General features: G+C 42.4%; 1 protein-coding gene across 1 annotated transcript in view; it reads right to left on the bottom strand.

The window, feature by feature from the left end:
- Positions 1-582: 582 nt before the first annotated feature.
- Positions 583-25466, bottom strand: part of SLC39A12 (solute carrier family 39 member 12) — a 310966-nt gene continuing 286082 nt past the window's right edge. The window contains exons 10-12 of the mRNA XM_086940003.1: positions 7735-7893; positions 7289-7476; positions 583-764 (exon numbers count right to left, since the gene is read on the bottom strand). Coding sequence (XP_086796129.1) covers positions 636-764; positions 7289-7476; positions 7735-7893 — 476 coding nt within the window. The 3' untranslated portion in view covers positions 583-635. The remainder of the gene's footprint in view (positions 765-7288; positions 7477-7734; positions 7894-25466) is intronic.

Here is a 25466-nt window from a genome sequence, read left to right as displayed (position 1 = left end):
TTCTGCATCAATAGGACGACAATCTACAGATTCTTTTCATTTGTTTCATTGTTTTGAGATTTTATGTCTTTTCCATTTCCAAGGGCACATTAGTAACGTTGCACAAGAATACTATGTGCATCTTGATTAAGTAGCTTGATAGAGTAGAGTTTGATTAATTCATAAACAAATGTGAGGATTACACGTACAACAGTATCAAATATATGGATGAAGGTAGCGATAATCTCTTTAAAAATAGGTGACATATCATGTTTGAGGCCATCTGAAGGACAATGAGAACAGCAAAGTAAACAGAAAATTGGGTGCAGGAAAAATAAGTAACAGATGATAGGGGGTCAACACTCATTGAAGTGTTAAAAATCGTGCTGTGTCAAATGTTCTCGATGGGAAGCTTAGATTCGGGTGCACTTGCATACCTTTTTATGAGGACGGAAGACAAAATGGATACATTTTAGCAATTTTTTTCTCACAGCTAATACATCTTAATAAAAACATGTTATTAACATGTCTACAAATTAATCAAAGAATTAACCCTAGGTTCCAAATTGCAAGGTGTAGTTCACATGTGAGGACAATAAGTATATAAATCAAAAACGAGAACATGTAGACTGGAAAAAGGTGAAGTGGCTTAAATTCTATAATTTGATTTTATGTTCATAAATAGCCAGAAGCAATAGGCACATCCATCCAAGTATCAGTCCGATATTCTGGAGGAAAAACATCAACCAAGGTCTACTTGTTTGTATGTGAGTCATTTCAGGCAGCTAAAAGCAAAAAGAAGAAAACGATGTTAAGATACATAAACACAACAAAAACTCATCCCTCATCAAAGTGTTTTGGGATTCATCAATATTGTACAGGGAAATATAATAAAGAGTTTGACTTTAGAAACTTTACTTTAAAGATGCTATTTTAAAATGTTAAAGTAAGGAATGACATTACAACGGACGAGCTTCATCTAACGTTATTGATCAACACACTGGATCAAATGCATTTCATTTGATATATTACCAGCAGTAAATTGAAAAAGAAAATTAAGACAAACTAAGGTTTACAATAGAACATGATAAGAATAAATGAAGAAATGCATGAGGCATTATGAGGAGTCAACAATCAACACACCTGGATAAAGTACAACTAGTATAATGAGATTCATTGACAGTTTTTTCTTTTCTTAAAATACTATTTGATTACTGCCCACTATACCATCTGATTTAAGAATGTCTTCTCTTTGTGCTCTATTTTTACTAACATATTACACTGAGTGAATGTATTTCAGATCCTTCTAAACCCATGCGTCTATTCCACATTTACAAACATTTTCAGTTCTCAGTATGTGTTCTGAATTTAGGCTAGCTTGTTCAGGGGACATAGACAAGGGGTAGGCACAATCGCCAGGATTCTTTCCTTTCTTAGGGAAATGTTCTTAGAACAGTCGTTCTTCCACGTATGTCAAGCAGCCTTTCCTTAATGTTGGCGGGTCACTAGATCTTAAACTGCAACCTACACATAGGAAGTGTAAGTCTGAAAGCCAACTGATTCATTGGTATTTTTCACAGAGGTGGGGATCACTTTTTTCACAGGATCTCCATCTCCAGAGAAGATTAGGCACATTACTCTGTCTCTATTTGCCCAGTGTCATCTTAAGGATTTTTAGGGTGCTCAGAAATACATACTTCAACAGATTTTTTGCAAATCCCATTTCCAAAATTTTCTTTTGCCTCATGCTGGCTTCATGTAGCAGAAACATTGGTAGTAAAATTAAATTTTGTTATGAATAGGTGCCCCAAAAGATTTCTGGTTAGGGCCCCAAAATTCAAAAGACATTCCTGATGTCTGATGACATGCCATTCATCCTTAGGGACAGAAGAGGCATGAAACATGTGGACCATAAATCCAATTTTGTTAATGCCCCACATATCATATACCAAAGAATGACTACTTAGAAGAAAAAACTAGGAAAATGATTTCCTGTGGTTTCTCATTCTTACTTTTAATTTGAACATAGATCTTCTATCTAAATTAAACAAACATAGCAAGGTAACTATAGTTAATTTTAATCACTCTACACCAATCTCCCAATTTATTTGCTGCCTGTCGTTAACACACCTATGTTGCACATCTACAGCCTTAATTGGTGAGAAAAAAGACCTCCAGCATAGAGCCCCCTTCAGGTGCTCATGGGCCATTGCAGTGCCAGCTCAACAAGGAGCAAGACCAAATGATGAAGCATGCCACCCTTGGATGGGTGAGGGCCTGTGCTCCTAAGAGCGGACGCTTCTAGTGACTAAGTGGGTTCTTGGTATTTAAAATATTACCTCGAACCAACATCGAAATGGTGCACTCCATTGAATTTGATACAGCTTATAGGGAACGTATACTGGACCATAATTTTTCCTTGCTCTCCAATGTTTAAGATAGAATGTTAAGTGGACGTGCCCACACCCTACAATATATCCATGTACACAGTGTTTGATTTCAAATAAAGATCACTTTGGCATTTCTTTTCACTGTTGATTTACCTTGTTTGCATACCACTCACACGTGATGGAGCAAATTTCCTCATTTTGTAAACAATACGCATTCAAATAGAAAGTGAAAACGTCTATGCTGCAAAGTAACATATATAACATAAATGCAATTTGATTTGTAGGTAACTAAACGTAGGCGTTACAATTACCCTAACTACTGATGCCATATTAACATTGATTTACACATTAGCATTAGAAGGCCTGTTTTTCACACTGAACTGTTGCTTTGCACAGGATATTTTTCTATTCCACTGCAAATGCTGTAAGATTGCAGAAGTCTTCTGTTGGTTAGAGAATAGGCATTTGTTATGTACAAGACAACTGATAGTGAGGATCTCACCAGGAGGAGAGAATGTGGCAGGAAGCATGACTCTAGGGAAGAACTGTCTGGACCGCAAGATGTGGACAAAGTATCTTTTTAAGGACTGCATTTTGTGGCCTATTGTCAAGATAGGATAAACTGGAGAGTTTATTTGTCCCCGGGGGTTTCCTCTAATCAGACTGGATGCTGAATATGAAGAATGTATCAATTTCTTTAACATATGTTTCAGCAAATTTATATTCATGGGTGTTCCTAGAGTAGTTGGCTCACTCTCTTTTCCGACGACTCTCTTCCTAAGATTCTAAGGGTTCCCTCTCTTCAGGAGAGATCAGTTTTTTTAGCCGATTCCTTTTCAGAAAATATCTGCTGATGTATAGCTGAGAATAATTCCCAGCTTGAAAAACTCTTTAGTGCTTAAGTTCAAAGGCTTCATGCCTATGTATTTTATTCTCTCATCATAACTCTTTATTGGGTTTCTGAGCTGACAACTTTTTATTTTGCTTAATTGAGAAGTTGCCACTCATGCTCAGTGGTGGAAGTGGTAGGGATTGGAGAGGCACAAAGTGCCCATACTTTTTTGATTTATGAAAACCCATTCCCCTACCTTTTGTAACAAGACAACCTTCTCTGAACATTTAATTATGATAGTTTAAATGTTTCAGCTGAAGTGTCCTTCAGTGAATCTCCTTTGTTGTGAAACCGTAGCCGGGCAGACAGCTAAACAAGCCTTCCTGCTAGGGTGCCTGCTGCCTGAAAAAAAAGCAAATATGCGCAATTTGTTAATTCTGCTAATGTACTGGGTAATCTGCAAATAAAAAGGATTCTTGGGAGCCTGTACTGTTTTTAACTGATCTAATCATTGGAAGCTATGTGATGACAAAGAGTTATTCTTTTTGAGTGGTAGGGCAAAGAGTTAACAACTGAGCTGTGAAGTGAGTGCTTTTAATTGTAATTGTATTTATATAGCGCTAACTACCCCATACCAGGTATTGATGGGACAGTTATGTAACCAAATTGTATTACATGTGTGGGACTTGGCCCTTATTGGCTAAAGATCCCTAAAAATGTTTGCTTTTCCCCTAAACCTTTTTTCTGACATGTGTTGCCAAATTAGATGCTCTGGACACTTTGCCACTGCTAAACAGTGTCAAAGTGCAAGTGTTCCCTGTGTTAGGTGTAATGGTGATTGGTTGTCCATTATTGGTATGTTTGCTTTACTAGTAAAGTCCTTAGTGAAGTGCACTATGTGTGGCAGGGCTAGTAATACAAATGCTACTAGTGGGCCTGCAGCACTTATTGTGCCACCCACTCAAGTAGCCTTGGAAAGGGAACTCAGGCCTGCCATTGCAGTGCCTCCGCGAAGTTTCCTTCTTAAACTGCCATGTTGTTCTGGTAAGTGCATGTACTTACCGTACCTTGCCCTTCCCTTTCCATACAAATCAGGCACCCCTATGGTAGTTCTAGGGTACCCCCTGGACAGGGTACAGTGCATGTGAAAGGAGGGACATGCACCACAGTGTGTGCCATGTCCTGGGAGTGAAATAATCTTAATTTAGTGTTCATTGCTGAAAGGCCATACTGCCAATTAGAATAGAATGGGGAGGCTGTGTACTATGTTTTCCAGACTATCTCCCAACGGCTCAAGATGGAAAAGTGAAGTTTAGTATGGCTAAACTCACCCTGCAATAACACATCTTTTTATGAAGATGGTTTTTGCATTCTGTGTTTGTAAGTCACTCGTTTAGAATTGGATGGGTGTTTGTGCTTTAATCATTTCTGTGTGTCTCTGGCTGGCTGTGGATTGACTGGCTTGATCTGAAAGCGATAGGATCTGGGGAATGTCTTGACCCAGGGGAGGAGGCGAGACAGCACAGGCTGAACTGCATCTGGAGTGTGTAGGAGGAGGAATATGCCTAGAGATAAAGAGGCCTGAGCTGGTGCTATAAAACAATTGTCCCATCTCCTGCTGCGTGATTGAGAATCCAGACCCCCACTAATCAAAGGGAGAAGGTGTCACTGGTACGGAGGCACCCAGAACTGGTTTGAGCAGGGGTCAGTGCCCCCTGTAACACAAAGTGATACCAAAGGGGATGATGGATGGAGCGTTTGAGCAAATCAAACACTCACCCCCAGTCAACTGATCAGGGTTTAATTCATCATCATTCTTTAGCTCACTCCACCACGCCAGTTCAGACATGGCCATATGCAAACCAGTCTGACCCTGTGCCTCATGGGAACAGTCCAGCCCGAACTACCAAGCCATGTCTTCCCTGGACCGGAAACAAGCATCCTGGGACCGATTTCGGGTTCATAACCCTCATCAGCCAAGCTATCTTGAATCCAGTGGCCGAGTAAGCAAGGGACCCACATCTGGGCATAGATGCCAACTCAGGGCAAACAAGAACAAGCACCATTTTATCTTAAACCTTTTTGCACATGTTGTAGCAGTCTATCTGATACTGTGTTTAATGCAAGATTAAAACAATGATGTGACTTCGTAGCATAAAAAATACACAAGTCACTATTCTCCACCGCACCATCCAAGATTTAATTCTGTGACTCTCTGGTTACACACAGACCCCTGCAGTTCATTAACTAATTGAGTGTACATAATGTACTATAGTGCATTTCCTACTGAGTACCATCTATTATTTTTTTTCATTTAAGCTGCATTTTATTTCATATGAAGCTATCTGACGGTAAAATACCAAGAAACATTTCGAGAACATTTTTTTTTTTTACCCACAATTTCGAACCTGCTCCCATGGCCACTGACCCAGCCACAATTGCATGCAGCATCACAGTTAACATATTTTTTTAAATGCACTTAGACCACTGCTTATGCTTAATTTAGAATAGGGAAATCCTTTATGGAACACGCTTGCTGTACTATCTGACTCGGTATGTTACCTTGTTTTGAAGTATAGATTAATGGATTATTTGAGTTTGTAATAATGTTGATTAAAATATTAATATTTAATAGATAAATCAATCAACACTCATTGTATTGACGATAAAACTATTTAACTCACTTAAATTATCTTTATTGACTATTGTGGAGCCCTAAATGGACTTAGTAGTTTATGAAGTCTGATGTAAAAGATTGCTCCTTTTATATTCTCCATGTTGATGAACAAAGGTCTGAAGAGCAATGCCGGGGGTTATCTAGTGACTAAAACCCAAAAACTGAGATATAAAGATCCTTTGCCATCAACTGTCTGCTGCTTCACATCCAATCTACTGCAGCAGACCAACCTTGGAGGTGTGTGTCTCAACTAACATACTTCCTTAAATGCGTTGAGTTATGGACAGTTCTAACTTTCCTGATCCTTGATAGAAGCAGTATATAGGAATCGCTAGATTTCAGTGGTCTGTTAAGCTTGTTTCATACAAAGTATTTTAGCAGGCACACCACAAGGTATAAGGCACATGATTTCATCCTTTTAACTGCCATTTAATAGCTGGCATAATAAGCCCTAAATTGCTCATTCTGAATATTTTTCTAGGAGATCAGTTCATAATCGTTTGCAATATTTCAAGTACATTGTCTGTATGAAATGTTCTATGGGTCAAACCAAAATAGAACAATTCCTCCCAGTAAATTTCTCTATTTGGAACCTGTAGAAGGCAGTCAATTCTCTAGCTAGCAGAGCCTGCACACACTCAAAATCTCAGATATGTAATTATATATAGACAAATCAGTGTTGAAATGGACTACAGAACGTTTGACTCCCGGTAAAGTCAGTGAGTCAAGACTTAAAATGTCTGGTCAGAGGTAAGGCATGGGAGATATCCCTGACACCAGATAATGGTGGGTCTTTACCCATGGAAAAGTAGCCTGATATTATAATCCCAAAATGTCAGTATGGCAGTTATGGATTTGTTTCTGCCTCACCATTTCTCTCCCAAGTTCTCCTTTATTAGTATGCATCAGAGAATCTAGACTAACCTCTGGAATTCACATTTAACATTGTCATACAGTTGTTAAAGATGAGGGGGATGGAACTTACAGCAGTTGGGCTTTGGACATCAGGGAAAGTCAGAATGAATAGCTAGAGTTGACCTGTACCTACTGTGATCTAGACTATGGATTAGATAACCCCTTTGCTATTCCCCCTAGAACCAGCATTCTTCCAGATTTTCCCACTGTAAATAGTGGTGGTGGTATTAAATGTGAGTGCAAGTGAATTAAAATAAAGCCTGCTATTCAACCTTGATCTCTTGCTCACTGTATGTGGGTTACAGATCCCTATTGAAATGTGTTCAATTCTCAAAAATAGGCATTAATCAAATGTCCCTAAGATTTTGGAAATAGGATTTTCTTTTATTTTTTTTAAATTTAGTGCTCTATATTTTTTCAAGCCTCCTCCTAAAAATGTTGACAAACAAGAGCAGATCAGTAATGGAGAGAGCTATATAAAGAAATAGTCCTCACCATTTCAACCAACGAGAGATATAAGAACATGCCTGCAGTGACAGTAAAAATCCAGTTTTGAACACTCGGATCAGATGATACAGAAAGCCCAATGTACAGTCCAAGGAAGGCAGTAAGTGCGCTGAGGAAGTTCATGAAGAATGCAATCTTTACTGAGAGTCCTGTGTTCAGTAGCACAGCAAAATCTCCTGTCAAGAGGAAAAAGTATGGATTAAAGTGAGATGTCAAAATAAGCGTATGGTTTGTGGTGTAGCCATAAACTTCCCTATATATTTTAGCACCTGCTTTTTTTTTTTTAGATTAACATAGCATTTAAAATGCCAGAATTAATATAAAACATGCTATATCCAAGCCATGTTTAAAATACACAATCAAGGATTTTGACTCATACAATGGTATTCCTCCACCCATGGTAAGTCAGTTTTTAAGTAATTACAAAGACTTACCCATTTCATGCGGAATTTCATGGCACAGAATAGCCACAGTGGTTGCTACTCCAGTTTCCGTTGATGATGAAAAAGCTGCCCCAAGAACCATTCCATCAGCAAAGTTGTGGAGGCTGTCTCCAACCAACACCATGATTGCTAACAAACTAATTCCTTTTCCTAAAATGAGATGATAAAGGACACATTGACCAACAGTCAATTAAATATCTATTTTTTTTCAACTTTAGCTGTATCATTTCCGTACCAAGAATGATACTGTAATTAATTGCTGGAAAATTAAGGTCATAATTTAAGTGCATGTTTAAAATTGAATGCATTAAAACAGAAGCTATGTTTTTATGATCACGAATAAACCATGGTTGTTTAAGTTTTATTCTTAATGAAGCATTGATGGTTGTGATTTAATTGTGCTTCTGCCCACACATTGAACTCAGGAAGCTGAAAGCTCATTTTGCTAAATCACAACTGTCTCCATGTAAGGGTATATCAACAAGCTCTAAAGGAGAATCACAATTGTCAAAATTCAAATTTTTAATGCATCACTTTTTCGATTAATCTTTCACATGGAACATATCAAAAGGAAAATATAAAACAAGACCCAACTCATTACTTTCATGCCCTCATCTAATTCCTCAAGGTCTTGATCCTCAAGAGCCTCAAGACCGGCTTTTTGGATAATCTGGAGCTGGACCCCCATGCGCATTTAGACCCTCATGCGTGAGTAGCATGCATTAAGATTCCCCGATTGTTTGATTAATTGAATTCAGATTTACCAGCAAAATAGACATCAATGTGTTATGAAAGCAAGAAGGTAACTGACCAACGTAAGATAAAATAGAGGGAAGTTTGTTTATGCTTCCTAGAACAATTCCTACCTCAGGAACAAGCTTCAGGGTTACTCACATGATTCAACATGTTTCCGGTCTACCTCTTGTAGTAGGTATTCAACTCGAAATTCAATAAAAATGTGTAATTCAATCTCAAACTATTTGTGTCATTATTCGAATTGTCCTCTGATGAAGGGTCCCTACATTGCACCCCTGATGGCTTATAAATAGATGTTTGCCTCTAGTCTAAAACTAATAAAAAGAACCCATAAAACCTGACCCTGAGTCAAAGGGTCTTAAAGAAACAACAGTTACATGGGGCTCATTCAGTATGCTATTTTAAGAATAGTGCTGTCTTAGATAATTTCAAATTTTGGACATACTAGTTCCGGCTGCAAAACAGAATTCAAAACTAGCCTCTTAAACAAAAATCTGCTGTTAATATTTTACAAACGTTGAATATGTTATAAAAGGACGGATTTAAAAGAAGGTACAGTGCTCAGTGTCCCTAGTGCTCAAAATGATGAAACAATGCATTTGGTTAAATATAGTGTAAACACAAGCATTTGCAATGCAATAGGTCGCGCATTTACACAAGTTTAATCTATTGACCTTGTAAATGACAATACCTTCTATTTATGTTTTTAAAATGAAAACAAAAATAAAAGGCATTGTTATTTTCAATGTCAATAGCTTAAATTCGTGTGAAAGCGAGACCTATTGCATTACAAATGCTTGTTCTGCTGGGCACTGACATCTGGATGGGCGAAGTAGTTCTCTAAAGAAAAGATGAGATAGTTCAAGTTATCTGTCTGTAAAGTGTTGCACCCAAACTACAGAGTGGGAAGGATACACTGTAGCTACTTACTCTAAATTTAGAGCCTGTGTGTCTGTGTAACCTGTGGGTTAGTTCAGCTATAAGAGGCCTAGTGAATGCGGTGGGTGGGGGCGATAAGCTGAGAAGGTGGTTTCATTGGTAAGGGAGTCTTCTGGCATTTACTGTAACAAACAACACGTCTTAAAGGAGATGGATAGGTCTCCAGCTCATCGTGATACAGGACTCAGGCTGTACCCCACTGACAAAACTGGTCTTGGGTTGCTTGTATTCCAATTCAGAAAGGGTCTTAATTAGCAGTTCAGGCTGAACAGTTGTTACTGGTGCAGGAACAAGGTTGTATTGCAGATGTCTAATCTGAATCTAAAATAGCATGATGTTTGAAAAACGATGAACTGAAATCCTGTGCAATTAAATATTTTAAATCTATCTCTAGTGTTGTAGACGTGTTTCCTGTAGGACTTGACTCACTATCTTATGTGTAGATTGCTAGCACAACATCTATTCTTATTGTGGTACTAGTATCTTTCTCGCATACTTGGTACACTTTAGCCGATTCGAAATTTCACATAAGATATTTGGATTGCTTTTCTGTTTGAAATGCCCCAAAACATCACATGCAGCTGTGTGACTGTACTTGGCTGAAGCAGTTTATAAATTCATGTCAAGAAGGACAAGAGGAACCAATACAAATTAAATTCATTCTGAGAAGGAATAGATCAGATGGAGCAGATCAAGCAGGCTAAGGCGACCTTTATACAAACGTCCCTATTACAGGCGCCTAATAAATCTCAAGCCCTGTTTAAAATTGTTAAGGACTTGTCCCATCCCGTCTGTGCGGCTAACTCAGTGCGGGCCTCTCAGGCTTTATGCGACTCGCTGGCGTTGGCTTTTGAGGAGAAGACCGCCAAGATCCTGGCTGGCCTAACACTCCCTGTAACTGAGGAGGCCTGCCCTGCCAGCCTCGCGGACAGGGGGCGCGGAACCCCGGGTAACTCACCCAGTCGACCCCAGCAGGTCGTGGTGGGAGCTCCGGGGGAGCAGCCCAGTCGACCCCAGACGGTCACTGGCGCTTCCGCTCTGGGAGCTCCGGGCAGCTCACCCAGTCGACCCCAGCCGGTTAGTATGGGAGCTCCGGGGGAGCAGCCCAGTCGACCCCAGACGGTCACTGGCGCTTCCGTTCTGGGAGCTCCGGGCAGCTCACCCAGTCGACCCCAGCAGGTCGTGGTGGGAGCTCCGGGGGAGCAGCCCAGTCGACCCCAGACGGTCACTGGCGCTTCCGCTCTGGGAGCTCCGGGCAGCTCACCCAGTCGACCCCAGCCGGTTAGTATGGGAGCTCCGGGGGAGCAGCCCAGTCGACCCCAGACGGTCACTGGCGCTTCCGTTCTGGGAGCTCCGGGCAGCTCACCCAGTCGACCCCAGCCGGTTGGTATGGGAGCTCCGGGGGAGCAGCCCAGTCGACCCCAGACGGTCACTGGTGCTTCCGATCTGGGAGCTCCGGGCTGCTCACCCAGTCGACCCCAGACGGACGTTTTGGCATCTGGGTCGGGGGAGTTGAGAACCTCACCCAGTCCACCACGGTTGAACTCTTTCCCCCTCCCGTCCTTTGAAGAATTTTGCAAAACGGCTTTCATGGTGTCATCTGGTTCCCCGCTTGACCCACTGCCCCCCAAATTTTGGAAAACTTTTCATGAAGAATTGTTCCCGCCTTTGTTTTCAATCTGTCTGCAATCTCTGAAATCGGCGTCTGTCCCAGATTGCTGGAAGCTAGCAGTGGTGTCGCCTCTGCTAAAAAAGCCAACCTTGGATCCAGCCGGCCTTTGCAACTATAGGCCGATCTCCTTACTTCCCTTTCCTATTAAGATCTTAGAGAAGTGGGTAACTCGCTCTCTTTCCGGCTACCTGGAACACATTGGGTGGTTCGATGAGGACCAGTTTGGCTTCCGACCTGGTCATGGGACGGAGACCGCACTTGTGACCGTGCTGGACAATCTGCGTTCGCGTGTCGACAGTGGTCGGGCAGCCTTTTTAGTGCTGCTCGACATGTCGGCCGCGTTCGACACGGTCTGCCATCAGACCCTGGCTAGGAGGCTGGAAGAGTGCGGGATTTGCGAGGGGGCCAGAGACTGGCTGATCTCATATCTTGAGGGCAGGCAACAGCTGGTGTCACTTCCACCTTTCAGCTCGGAGCCAAGGAAAATCGGGCAGGGGGTGCCACAGGGCTCGGCCATCAGCCCGATATTGTTCAACCTGTACCTTCGTCCACTTGTCCAGCTAATAAAATCTTTTGGGGTCTCGGCATTTAATTATGCCGATGACACTCAGCTGGTGTTTTCCTTGGAAGGGAACAATGCGATTTCATTGAGCACCTTCCATCGCTGTATGGCAGCTACAGCGGATTGGCTTCGAGCAAATTCTTTGCAATTCAATAGCTCGAAGACGGAGGTGCTCCACTGTTCCACTGATCGGATCCCGCGGGCTCTACCCACGGATTTTTGGCCTAGCACTTTTCCCGAACCAGTGTTGGCATCGGAGTCAGCTCGTAATTTAGGGGTCATGTTTGGCCCTAACTTACAACTAGACCTACATGTCAACAAAACCACGGGAACATGTATGATGCTGCTCCGTATGCTACGCAGAGTTCTGCCTCTGCTCCCCGCCCAGTCCAGGCCAGAAATAGTCCGTGGGACTATTTTAAGCCGGCTCGATTATTGTAATGGTCTTCTCCTGGGGGCCCCAAAAAACCTGATAAGGAAGCTGCAGAGGGTGCAGAATATGGCTGCCAAACTGGCCCTCTCACGACCCAGATCTAGCTCTTCTACTCTTGCGCTTCGCGATCTGCATTGGCTCCCGGTAGATCTACGGGTCCAATTTAAAGCGGCCTGTTTGGTGTTCAAAGCGGTACACCGCCTAGGCCCTATCCCGTTACAAAACATGTTTGCATGGTATTCTGCCCCACGGCCTTTGCGGTCGTCATCGGCTCACCTTCTGGTGGTGCCTAGGTTTCAAAGAGTGAGGATGGGTGGCCGCTCATTTAGAGTGGCGGCAGCCAAATTGTGGAATTCTCTCCCACTCACTCTTAGGAGCTACCAGGACTATCTTCCATTCAGGAAGGCTTTAAAGACCTATCTCTTTCCCAAGTAATGGTTGTGCGTCTGTGCTTGTCTAGTGTGGGGGTTCTCTGATCAAAGCGCCAGGATGCCCTCTGGGTGACAGGTTTGCGCTCTATAAGTATGCTAAATAAATAAATAAATAAATAAATAAGATGCAATTGTTTAACCTGTTGAGTCATTTTGCGAGCAGTTACAATGATTGTATGTGAGTGATTGCATATGTGTATCCTGAAAATTTGATATGGCTCATGCCTCTTGGACTAATACTGAACATCTATAGACAGTCCCTGTGATGGTTATGGAAGGATTGCTCTGACTTGTCAGGTACACACAGAGAATGTTTGCCCTTTATAATTCATGTTGATGGCATCAGTAGATGTAGTGTACCCAGAGATGGATCTTTTCTCTCTGTTAAAACCCACGTTCATCCTCTAAATGTCCTCTGCGATCTTGTGAATCTATTTTTGATTAAATATATCATGAAGAATTACTGGCCTGTTGAAATTGTGCAAATGATTTACAGCTAGAAGAAAAGATTCTTTCTAACATGTTTTTCATTTGTTTTTTAATAACATTTTTATTGGGGTACTTTGGAATAAAAATAAACAATAGCATGTATAAGGTCAGTCAACAGAAAAGAAACAAAATAATATCAAGAATACTATCAAGAATGCTAAATAACAAATACAGGGAGAAAATCATAATATACTTTTTAGATACCAAACATAAAATTACACCTAGTCAAAAACTGAATTCCAGATTTTGGCGAACTTTCTAATCCCTCCGATTCGTTGTGCAGATAGCAGTTCAGTCTTTCTTACTCTTTTCATTTTATCTAACCATTCCTGGAACAGAGGAACATGTATTGACTACCAGTTCTGAAGTATCAGGGATCTTGCTACAGTTGAGACTATATACAACAGTTTAACCAAATGATCTGCCAAACCAAGAAACGGGTCGTAGCCATATAGAGTTATTTGAAGAGCTTGAGCAATCCTGATATTGTGATTAGAGCCAAGGAAATCAAACATTTTGTTTCAAAATGTTAGGATTTTCGGACGCAGTGCAATAATGTGGGACCAGTTGGCAGGAGCAAAATGCCTACATCTAAAGCAAGTAGCAGACGTGTTAGCAAACATTTTTGAGATTAGAGCAGGAGTGCGATATAGTAACCATTTATTAAAGAAGAGCATTCTGCGCCAGTTGGACCCTCTCAATACACTAAAATGTAATTTATTTAAGGCTTTCCAAGTATTAAGAGATATATTATGATTCTCATGTTCCTGCCATTTTTTTATTGCTTTTATACTAAGGTCTTTCTCAATACTTTGAGCAAGGCAGCGTTTCCATTCCCCCGGCTTTCTAACCAGTGAAGTTGCAAAGAGGTCATTCCATATCTGATTAGGGGTACTAATATGTTCAAAGTCTAGTAGATTCAGCGTTTTGTAAAACCTAATATAAAAGCTACTTAGCAAGAAATTTCCTTTAGTCAGTTGTGACATCTGTACCGGAGTTAGCCACCTGCCATCTCTACAGAAGTCTGCTAATTTATGGAACCCTGCACGGTGACAGTTATCTACGATTTCCGAACTGATTTTTATCTCGGTATGTACAAAAACGTGTCTTAAAGGAGTCATAAGGTTAAACTGTGGAAGGGAGTATCTTTAAAACACACCATCTCTTCTTTTGAGGAACCAATTCGTAGTCTTATATCTGACAAGTTTCAGAGATCTAGGCACTAGTAACGGAGAGGGAATTTGAGCTTCAAGACAAATTACATCCATGAAGAAATTAATAAATAAATCTGGACCTTGTGTTTCGGGCTTAAATCTATTTAGGTATTGAGCCAAATGGGCGTTATAATAATCTTTAATGTTTGGTAACGCATGACCTCCTTGCTCCGTACCTGCATATAATGTCTTTATTGCGATGCGAGGAGTTTTCTTACCCCATATAAACCCAGAAAACAAAGACTCTATTTTTAAGAAAAAAGAACCTGGGAGAAAACAAGGGATTGTTGAAAATAATAAATTAAAAAGTGGAAGGATAGACATTTTAATCAGGGCGACTCGGCCCAAAATGGATAATGGGGGCGGGTTCCATCTAATAAACATGGAGCGAACTCTTTAAAGGAGCGGGTCAAAGTTAAGCCCATACAGATCCGAAACAGACATGGAAAACAGAACTCCTAGATACCTTTTAGGCCTAGGATTGATACAGTTAACTAGATCTGGGTGTAACTCTGGATCTGCACCCCCACAGACCAGAATTTCGTTTTTTTTCTTATTAATCCGATAGCCTCCTAGGACTTCAAATTCTTCAAAAATCTGTAAAACTTGGGTCTGAGATTGCAGGTCGGGTTGGATTAATAACATGATGTCATCAGCATACAATTTAATTTTAGACATAGAGGTAATCGGACACATAATAGTCAAGGAATTACTAATTAAAGTGGCAAGTGGTTTGATAAAAAATGCAAAAAGAATAGCTGATAAGGGACACCCTTGTCTAGTCCCACGTTGCACCACAACTGATCCCACCATAACAGATTTAATAATAACCTTTGCTTTAGCACCAGTGTATACATTTTTAATTAAAGTGATAATCTGTGAAGGAATTCTAAAGTAGAAAAAAAGAGTGTCCCAAACTACCAAATCAAAAGCCTTTTCTGCATCTAAAAACAAAATCAGTGCAGGAATACTCCTTACCTGAAAAAAATCTAATGCCTCAATTAAAAAGTGTGTGCTAGTAATTAATTGACGACCTGTTATAAAACCGTTTTGATCAGAGTGTATTAAATCAGCAGCAATGGTGTTAAAACGAATGGATATTAGTTTGGTGGTAATTTTGTAATCGGAGTTTATTAGAGTGATCGGTCTATATGAACTGGGATCTTTAGAATCTTTCCCCTTCTTCAAGAAGCTCACTACCATGCCTTCATGAAAAGAATTTGGAACTTGACCTCCATTTAGCATAGAATTTAATAATTTTAACAACAGATCAGAAAAAGAATTAAAGAAGACTTTAAAGAATTCTGAAGTCAGCCCATCCGGGCCGCAAGCCTTACAGAGCGGTAAGTCCTTAATTACCGATTCTAATTAAATTTTAGTGAATGGGCTAAACATTTTCTCCTTCTCAATATTTGAAAGGAAGGGAATTGGGTATCTACCAAGAAAGTTTGAGAGCTTTTGAGAGTCAATGGCTTGATGTTTACTATAGATGTGTTGGTAGTCTGAAAGCATTATGGAACCGATTGCCACCGGCTGTGATATCTCAGTATTTTGGACGGGACATTTTAAACAACGTATCTGATTTGCGGCAGCTTCTTCTTTTGCCTGCCAGGCTAAAAGTTTGCCTGTGAAATTGCTTTCCTCATAATTTTTTTGGGGATTTTGTCTAAGAAAAATTGCTTTGCTCTGCGAGAATAAATTAGAACAAAGTTCACATTTAGCTTCATTTAATTGGTTCTGAACCTGACTACAAAAATTCGCTTGTCATTTTAGGGTTAAAATCTGAATTTTTTCCTGTAGTAAGTTTCTATTTTGCTTAATATTCGACCATTCAGCTGCGTCCTTACTTATAGCGATACCACGGATAAACGCTTTCAGGGAGTCCCAAATTATATGTAGGGTGGCGGTATCAGAATTACGGACTATAAAATCTGCGATTTCTATTTTAAGGAAATTAACCCAATTGTTATCTTGTAGGTATAGTTTATTAAATATCCATCTCTTCTGAGTTCTAGAATCTTCTGCCATGACAAACTCGGCTATCAGCATTGCATGGTCTGAAAAACCATTATGCAGAATTCTTTGATGAGAACATTTTAATTGCCGGGAAGCCAGGAAGAAATCAATCCGTGAGGAAGATTTGAGCCTGCCTGACCAGCAGGTAAATTCTTTTTTCTGTGGGTTCTGTATTCGCCAAGGATCACATAAATCAAGAACAGACATATTGTTATTAATTGATCGACGTGACTTAGATTTGAGCTGTTTCTTAGAGGATGTAGTAGAATCCAGCTTTGTGTCCATCAGAATATTAACATCTCCTCCAATAACAATATCCCCCCCTACCTTAAGCAATGATTGAAACAAATCTTCATAGTCTTGTGAGTTATTGTCCACCGGTGCATAAAAAGTACCAAAAGTAATCGGCCTTCGTCTATGAATAATTGAACATGTAGCCCAACACCATCTGCCTCCACTACCCTCCTCAGCATGCATAATTTCTGCATTCAGATTCCTATTCAAGAATAGGGCAACACCTCGCTGAGATACTGTAGTGGACGAAAATCCAAGAAATGTGGCCCATGTCTTAAACATAGTAAAAGCATCATTTTTTGCAGCGGAGATATGGGTCTCTTGTAGCATAATGACCACAGATTCTGTTTTAATCCACAATTTGATGGCTCTCATTTTTCTCTTATTTAGGCCATTGACATTAAAAGAGTTTATTTTAAGCCCTCTATTGATAGACATTTGGATCTAATTTATACAAGATTCCAGTAACCATTTCAACCAAATATATTTTTTCAATTCAATTAATTCACTCCCTATGCATGATATGTAACAGAAAAAATCTTCGACCAACAATGCAAAAAACATCCAAAATACGTCAATATTTTTTCTTTTTTTTCCACCCCCAGCACCAGTGGAACATGTTTTTCATTGTTGAAGAAAGTGTTTTTCTTCCACGACAATGGCCTGCCCCTAGTAGGCTCTATGGCTACAAGGAATTTGTACTGTGGCAGAGGAAGTGTGTACCTTCTGTCCACACAAATTTGCACTCTGTTGCAAATTTGAGTCTGGCAAGGTTGCCTATATGTGTGTGTCTAATAGCTCCACCACGCTGCTACATATGTCCCCTGTCTTCCAAACGTGAAAAAAAGGGGGAGGGAAGGTTGACAGTGCCTCACGGAAGCAACACCAAGGGGAGGATTCTATCAGACTGGTACTCGCCTGATTCCTCACTTCTCATCATCGGCTACTGTCAACCCCAAAAGAAATGGGAGAAAAACAAAAATAAAGAAAGTGCATATAGATCAGACAGCAATCAAGTGTTGTATGTGCTAGGACCCGCTGTGATATATCCGTGCCCAGAATAGTGAAAAACAAATATACCACGTTAAAAAGAGTAAAGCTAACTGGCAACTCCTGACTTTATTCTGTGCTGTTAGCTCACTCTGTTAAAAGTCAACCGACATGTTTCATCACTTTATCTTACGTTTCAGTGATTTCTTCAGGGTTTTTGTGGGTCAGCGTATAGCATGCACCTTTCTGAATCTTCCCTTATTGTACCTGTAGCGGTTGGTAAAACATAGAACACACACATTACATTTGTACATTAAAATATCTCAGCGAGTGGCACCGAGTCCGTTGCGAACTGGCAAGTGCCCGTATATTGAGTAAAAAAGTGTATTACCAGGTGGCCTTCTCTGGCAAGCCTACCCGGCCCCCGTGGAAGAGTACTTGATGTGTACAGTCCCCTAGCTCTGTAGTGGGAAACTGTGAACCGCCAAATGGTCGGTATCTGTGGCAAAAACAAGAAGCAGGATGAGCGTTTTGGAATACATCGAACCTCACATATGCTTGTCAGTTTAAAGGCAAGTATCTTATTGCAAGGTTCCACCAACACGGATTTTTCTACAGACCTAAGGCGACCTTCAAACTTCACACCCATGAACCAGCAAGTGGGCCCTGAGGTGACAGTTTTTGAGCAAAAAGTCCTACAGGACATCGCAGACTTGGAAAAACAACAGCACTTCAACAAACCTAGTAATATGTCAAAAACTGATTGGATGGCAGTTAAATCACTGCAAGACAACGATCTTATCACCATCAAACCGGCCGACAAGGGCGGGCGGTGGTGGTAATGAATACCTCTGACTATGAGGCAGAAGTCAACAGACTTCTAGGGGTCAGAGAACATTACCAACCTCTGGCTAGAGACCCTACGCCTGAATTGCAAACCCCTATACAGACTATGGTGGCTACTGCCCGAGAAAAGAAATTGATCACGGCAAAAGAGGCGGACTTCTTGATTAATCCATCCCCCAGAATACCAGCGTTCTATATTGTGCCCAAAATCCACAATCCACAACGTCCACCCCCGGGCAGGCCAATAGTTTCCGGCATAAACTCCGTACTTGAGCCGCTCTCCCAGTTCGCGGATTTCTTCCTGCGTGAATGTATTATCACACAACCCTCATACGTACAAGATACGACTGACATTCTGAGACACCTCCAAACGGTCCCATACAACCCTGATGAGAATCTATTGGTGACGATTGATATCGAGTCACTCTATACTAGCATACCCCAGGAGGCGACACTGGTGGCAGCAGCTCGCTCCCTGGGGGAGTTAGAATGGTTCTATGACACAGCACAGACCCTAGTACTGCAATGCATCGAAATAGCCTTGACACGCAACTTCTTTGCATTCAAACAACAACTATTTTTGCAGACTTATGGAACTTCGATGGGAGCAACTTTTGCCCCCAGCCTGGCATGTATCTATGTCGGCCAATTCGAAGCCAACTACATCTACCATGCATCTAATCTCTTCCAGGGCAACATTGGGGAACTCCAGAGACATTAGATCGTTTTCTATCATGGCTCAATAGCCTTGATAGATGTCTCAGGTTCACTTGGTCTGTGGACCGGCACAAAGACACCTATCTGGACTTAGACATCTGTGCCACAGATAACAAACTTGTAACATCAGTACATCAAAAACCCACAGACAAGAACTCGCTGCTACACTACAAATCATTCCATCCAAGGGCCCTGCGAGACGATCTCCCGGTGGGACAATTCATGAGGTATCGGAGAAATTGTACCACCACCAGCAGTTTCATGGAACAGTCCGAAGAACTGACTGACAAACTCATCGCCAGAGCTTACCCCCGAAAATCAGTGAAGCAGGCAAAGAAACGGGCACTAAACACTCCAAGAGAGGCTTTACTGGAGCGACAACCGAAAGAATCCAAGGACTGCATCCCAGTGATCACTACCTTTGGACCACATTCCACAAAAATCTGTCAAATATTGAGGAAACATTGGCACATTTTGAGCACCAACTCAATGCGAATGCCACCACCTAGGTTTGCCTTCAAGCGATCATCCAGTCTGAAGGACCGGCTGGTCCACACACGACCCCAAGTCAAACTGCCTCATTCTAACCTCCCTCCGGGTCACTATCCATGTGGAGAATGTACCATCTGTCCACTCACCATGAAAACCAGTTCCATCATCAGGACCAATGGAAGTACCTGGCATCTAAACAGTTTCAGTAACTGCAACACGTGCAACGTGATATACAGACTATCCTGCCCATGTGGATTGTACTACATAGGGTTAACCACCAGAAAAATCAAGGTGAGAATCCAGGAACACCTCAGTACATTGAAAACAGCAAAACTCTCGACCAAATTGGTGCAACATTTCAACAGGCTAAAACACAAACCCAGGGATCTCCGCTGGGTCGTGATAGAGAGATTACAAGGAGACCCACATAATATGAGCAACAGACTACTCAAGAAAGAGGCACGGTGGATATATGAAGAATTAACAGCTGACCAAGGCCTTAACGACATTATTGAGTGGAACAAGGTCTCAATGATCTAGAGTGCAACCCCTATGAGACACTGTAGGGATCGTTCAGTTACCTGCTGAGACAAGCTGTATGTCGCGATTCAACAACGTAGTAGCACAGTGTATATCATCTGCAGGGGACTCTAGCCAGGATACTATAATATCTGTTTTCGAAATTAACTCAATCGTTTTTTAAATAGCTACACATGGGTAGGTTGAAATAGGAATATACCAATCCTTATCCTAAACCTATAAAGGGGTCCTAATTACCAATGCTTGTTAGCCCCGTTGTATATACCAGCTCCACACCCCATTAGGACCATTTTCTCAACTGTAAATGACACTGGCGATAAAGATACATCCTTGATGTATTTTCCCGATCCAAGATGGCGCCCACTACTTAGGAAGCTTGACGCGTTATGTCACGTCGGCACGTCCGTCCACGTGACCAGGAAACGGGCTATGTAAACAGACTGCAGGCACCGCTACGACGCACGAGGCGTGAGCACAGACCACACCTGGACGCGTAAGCGGTAAGGAGTCCTATAGCCATTCCGTTAACATCTAGAGGGGAACCTTTTTGGAAATTGTGAGTGGGGCAGGCGGCTGAAGTAAGGAGGGAACCTTGCAATAAGATACTTGCCTTTAAACTGACAAGCATATGTGAGGTTCGATGTATTCCAAAACGCTCATCCTGCTTCTTGTTTTTGCCACAGATACCGACCATTTGGCGGTTCACAGTTTCCCACTACAGAGCTAGGGTACTGTACACATCAAGTACTCTTCCACTGGGGCTGGGTAGGCTTGCCAGAGAAGGCCACCTGGTAATACACTTTTTTACTCAATATACGGGCACTTGCCAGTTCGCACCGGACTCGGTGCCACTCGCTGAGATATTTTAATGTACAAATGTAATGTGTGTGTTCTATGTTTTACCAACCGCTACAGGTACAATAAGGGAAGATTCAGAAAGGTGCATGCTATACGCTGACCCACAAAAACCCTGAAGAAATCACTGAAACGTAAGATAAAGTGATGAAACATGTCGGTTGACTTTTAACAGAGTGAGCTAACAGCACAGAATAAAGTTAGGAGTTGGCAGTTAGCTTTACTCTTTTTAACGTGGTATATTTGTTTTTCACTATTCTGGGCACGGATATATCACAGCTAAGCATGGGCGGATTTTGCGGATCCACGATCCGCGGATTTTGCGGATTTGCGGATCCGCGGATTTGGGGCGGGGGCGGGGCTTCCATGCGAGTGCACATGCCTCTTGTGAGGCCTCTATCCAGCATCACAGCTTATTTTCCACGGTAGAGTTGGGAAGAAGGCACACCTGTCCAGCCTCGACGACGCTCACGATTGTTTTTGGGCTAATGAATGAGTCACTGAATTTGAGCATCAACTAGTTCGAGCGACCATGTGTGTGTTACTATGCAATCGCCCCGACGGGCGCAGGGGTCCCTTGAGTGAGCTGCCCATCATAGTGGGTGAATGGCGGGCAGACGGTGCAAACCGCGAGTGTGTGGGCGGGGCCAAACGGGCAGGGCTACCATGCGAGTTCACATGCCTCTTGTGTGTATAAAAGGTCAGAGAAAGATCAGTTCAGCAGATGAAGAGAAAGAAACCCCTGGTCACAAGAACAGCACGGGTATTGCGCTCGTGAAAGTCACGGATGCAAAAGCCTCTATCCAGCATCACAGCTGATTTTCCACGGTAGAGTTGGGAAGAAGGCACACCTGTCCAGCCTCGACAACGCTCACGATTGTTTTTGGGCTAATGAATGAGTCACTGAATTTGAGCATCAACTAGTTTGAGCGACCATGTGTGTGTACTATGCAATCGCCCCGACGGGCGCAGGGGTCCCTTGAGTGAGCTGTCCATCATAGTGGGTGAATGGCGGGCAGACGGTGCAAACCGCGAGTGTGTGGGCGGGGCCAAACGGGCAGGGCTACCATGCGAGTTCACATGCCTCTTGTGTGCATAAAAGGTCAGAGAAAGATCAGTTCAGCAGATGAAGAGAAAGAAACCCCTGGTCACAAGAACAGCACGGGTATTGTGCTCGTGAAAGTCAATGATGCAAAAGCCTCTATCCAGCATCACAGCTGATTTTCCACGGTTGATTTGTGAAGAAGGCACACCTGCCTCGACGACGCTACAGGAAGGGCATGTTGTAACTATTTTAGGATGGCGCCGGCAAGCTGCCAGCGCCATCCTAAAATACTTACTAAATTAGCTTCAACAGGAAGCTCTAATAGATAAAATCGAGCACCTGCTCGATTTTATCTATTAGAGCTTCCTGTTGATGCTAACTTAGTAACATTTTAGGATGGCGCTGGCAGCTTGCCGGCGCCATCCTAAAATAGTTACACCAGGTTCAACTTTTGCCCCCGGAATAATCCGCCACTCGCGGATTTGCGAATTCTCGGTAAATTCGCGGGAGTTCGCGGATCGCGAATTTACCGAAAATTCGCAAAATCCGCGAGCGGAACGGATTTTCCGCTCATACTTAATCACAGCGGGTCCTAGCACATACAACACTTGATGGCTGTCTGATCTATATGCACTTTCTTTATTTTTGTTTTACTCCCATTTCTTTTGGGGTTGACAGTAGCCGATGATGAGAAGTGAGGAATCAGGCGAGTACCAGTCTGATAGAATCCTCCCCTTGGTGTTGCTTCCGTGAGGCACTGTCAACCTTCCCTTCCCCTTTTTTTCACGTTTGGAAGACAGGGGACATATGTAGCAGGGTGGTGGAGCTATTAGACACACACATATAGGCAACCTTGCCAGACTCAAATTTGCAACAGAGTGCAAAATTGTGTGGACAGAAGGTACACACTTCCTCTGCCACAGTACAAATTCCTTGTAGCCATAGAGCCTACATGGGGCAGGCCAATGTTGTGTAAGAGTAATTTGAGTGGGGGGCGGCCTGCTTCTCATCCCCCTAAGGCTCCTGTTAGTTGAGAGAAGAAAATGTTTTACCAATACTTAGCACAATGAAATGCCCCCTTTATTTCGAATTTTTTCAGAGATCCCTTTGATTTGGTTTGGAAATATTTTTACTTTTACAAAGGGAGACCACCACCCCTTCGATATTGCTCTCTGTGCACCTTCCCACTGCTGCTTTATTTTAATTCAGCATCCCCACATTACGCTGAGTCGCACTGTCTCCCAAACTCCCCTTTGTTGTTTAGCTATATCTCCTTTGTTGAATCACAGCACTGAAAGTTTGTGTCCTCCGACCTTTCTATCAATTCCAGAAAACAAGAAAGCCAAAATTTACAATTTGTCTTGTGCAATTATGGCACACATTAATTTTTACTTTTTAAAGTAATTAATTAGTCTGTCGGTTTGTCTGTTTGTTTTTAGAAATAATAGTATACAGTTTGATCAGTTTAATCACTTCATGACTCATTTATGTACAATGTGGGAAAGAGTTGACGTCGTGTAAAGCACCACGGCCTTTTCTGCACCAAAAAAGCCATTGTTCCATCTCATTTTCTGACTGCAGTTGGTAACAATTAAAATGGTGGCCCAACCACAACAGGGCCACAGGGTCTCCATGGCGAAGCCCCTCCATTTTTAAAGTGTGGATGCAGAACCTGTGTTTTAATATGATTGGCCCCCATGCAAGATACCCTGCAAGGAAGACAAAAATGTGGACAATACACAGAAAGAAATCTTCTGGTGTGTCAAGGACAGTCATTTTAAGTTTCCAAGAAGCAAATCTCCGTTTTTGAGGGTGTTGTTTCTGAGAAACCAAAAAATGACAGCACGCTAGGCATTTGTTTAGCCGAAAGGGCATATGCCACACTGGCATCAGTACTTTCGGCAAAATTATCCTCACTAACATAACAGAGATCGCCAATGTCACTCTAAAGTCAGCAGGTTATACATAGGCAGGTGGGAGGAGGAACAAGGTTTCCAAACCTGGATACATTCCTTAAGAGAAATACATTCTGTGTTTTCAGATCTTAATCACAGGGCCTGTACGTCGAGCATTAGCACCGAAGGGATTGAAGGGAAAACATAAAAAGGCATATTTGCTCAAACATTTTCTGAGTTACTGTGGAGTATTTACAGAAGAGAAGATTAATTATAAGGTGCTGGAATGGAGAGATTCGGACATTTTTAAAGTTATTATCCGTTCTCATATTGATTAGGACGTGTAACATGCAGAGAGAGATTTCCCTTGCTCCGTAAAACAAGATTAGCTAGAAGTACTAATTGCAACTTTTATATTTCCAGAGGGGAGCGAAAGCAATACGAAGGATGGTGTGGGAGCGGCAAAGCAACATGGGGGCAGCGGCAGAGCTGAAGCCACATGGGGGATGGTGCGGCCGAATCTGAAGAAACAAAGGACGGGGTGGGGGAAAGGCTGATGCGAAACAGGAGGGGATGCAAAAACAACTAAGGACTAAAGGCAACACAGAGGCAAAGGAGGCAGGAGCAAAAGCAACACAAGGGTAAAACCGAATCAGCCTGGTGCGAGGACTGCCTGTGCATGCGTGGAACCTGGAACTTTTCGCCCGCATTCTAAAGTCGAGTCAGCCTGGCGGCATGTAGCCTGCGGCTCGTGCCCAGTAGCGGCGCGTGCGGACTTTAAAAGCTGCTGTACTTGAATGAGTGTTGCGCCAAAGCAGGGGCCTCATTTATGAAAAGTGACGCATCGCTGCGTGAAAACAGCGATGCGTCACTTTTCACTGCGCACTCCTTGCGACACCAATGATGCATCATATTTAATGTATGACGCATCATGTCGCAAGGACTTACAGATACGTCAGTATTTCTGACGCATCTGTAAGTGCAAAAGTGACGCATTGCTGGAGTGTGTCACAAAAGTGACGCAATTCCAGCAATGCGTCGTTTCACATGGGGAAAGCCCCATATGAATGGGCTTACGTCAGTCTTACGCCTGCTGTGAGGCAGGCGCAAGATTTTGACGCAACAGCATCCTAAAAGTGACGCAGTGAAATCTCATAGATTTCACTGCGTCACTATTACGAGGCTTTTTGCGGAGGAACGCCCCCTCTGCATACATTATACCTGACGCAGGTATAATGTGGCGCAGGGGTTTAAAAAGTGACACATCTACCTAGATGCGTCACTTTTTAAATATGGAGCAACAAGGCGCATTTTGTACGCAGCTGGTGCGTCACAAAAAGTGACGCACCGGCGGCGCAAAACTGACGCAAGGCCTCATAAATAAGGGCCCAGGATTTTAGGCGGGGCTCCTGTGAGCAAGTCCCGCTTGTTCCTGCAGTGACCAGTTGAAGATGCGAGACTAGTCAAGGAGCAGCGCAGAGCCCCACAAGAGCCGGTAAGTGGGGTGAGGTATGATGTATGTGTAAAGCGCGCCAAA

The sequence above is a fragment of the Lissotriton vulgaris genome, chromosome 10 (genome assembly GCF_964263255.1).
Source record: "Lissotriton vulgaris chromosome 10, aLisVul1.2, whole genome shotgun sequence".
In the NCBI taxonomy this organism is placed as follows: domain Eukaryota; kingdom Metazoa; phylum Chordata; class Amphibia; order Caudata; family Salamandridae; genus Lissotriton; species Lissotriton vulgaris.
Note: the sequence above shows the minus strand (reverse complement) of the source record. Positions and strands in the feature narration are given on the sequence as shown.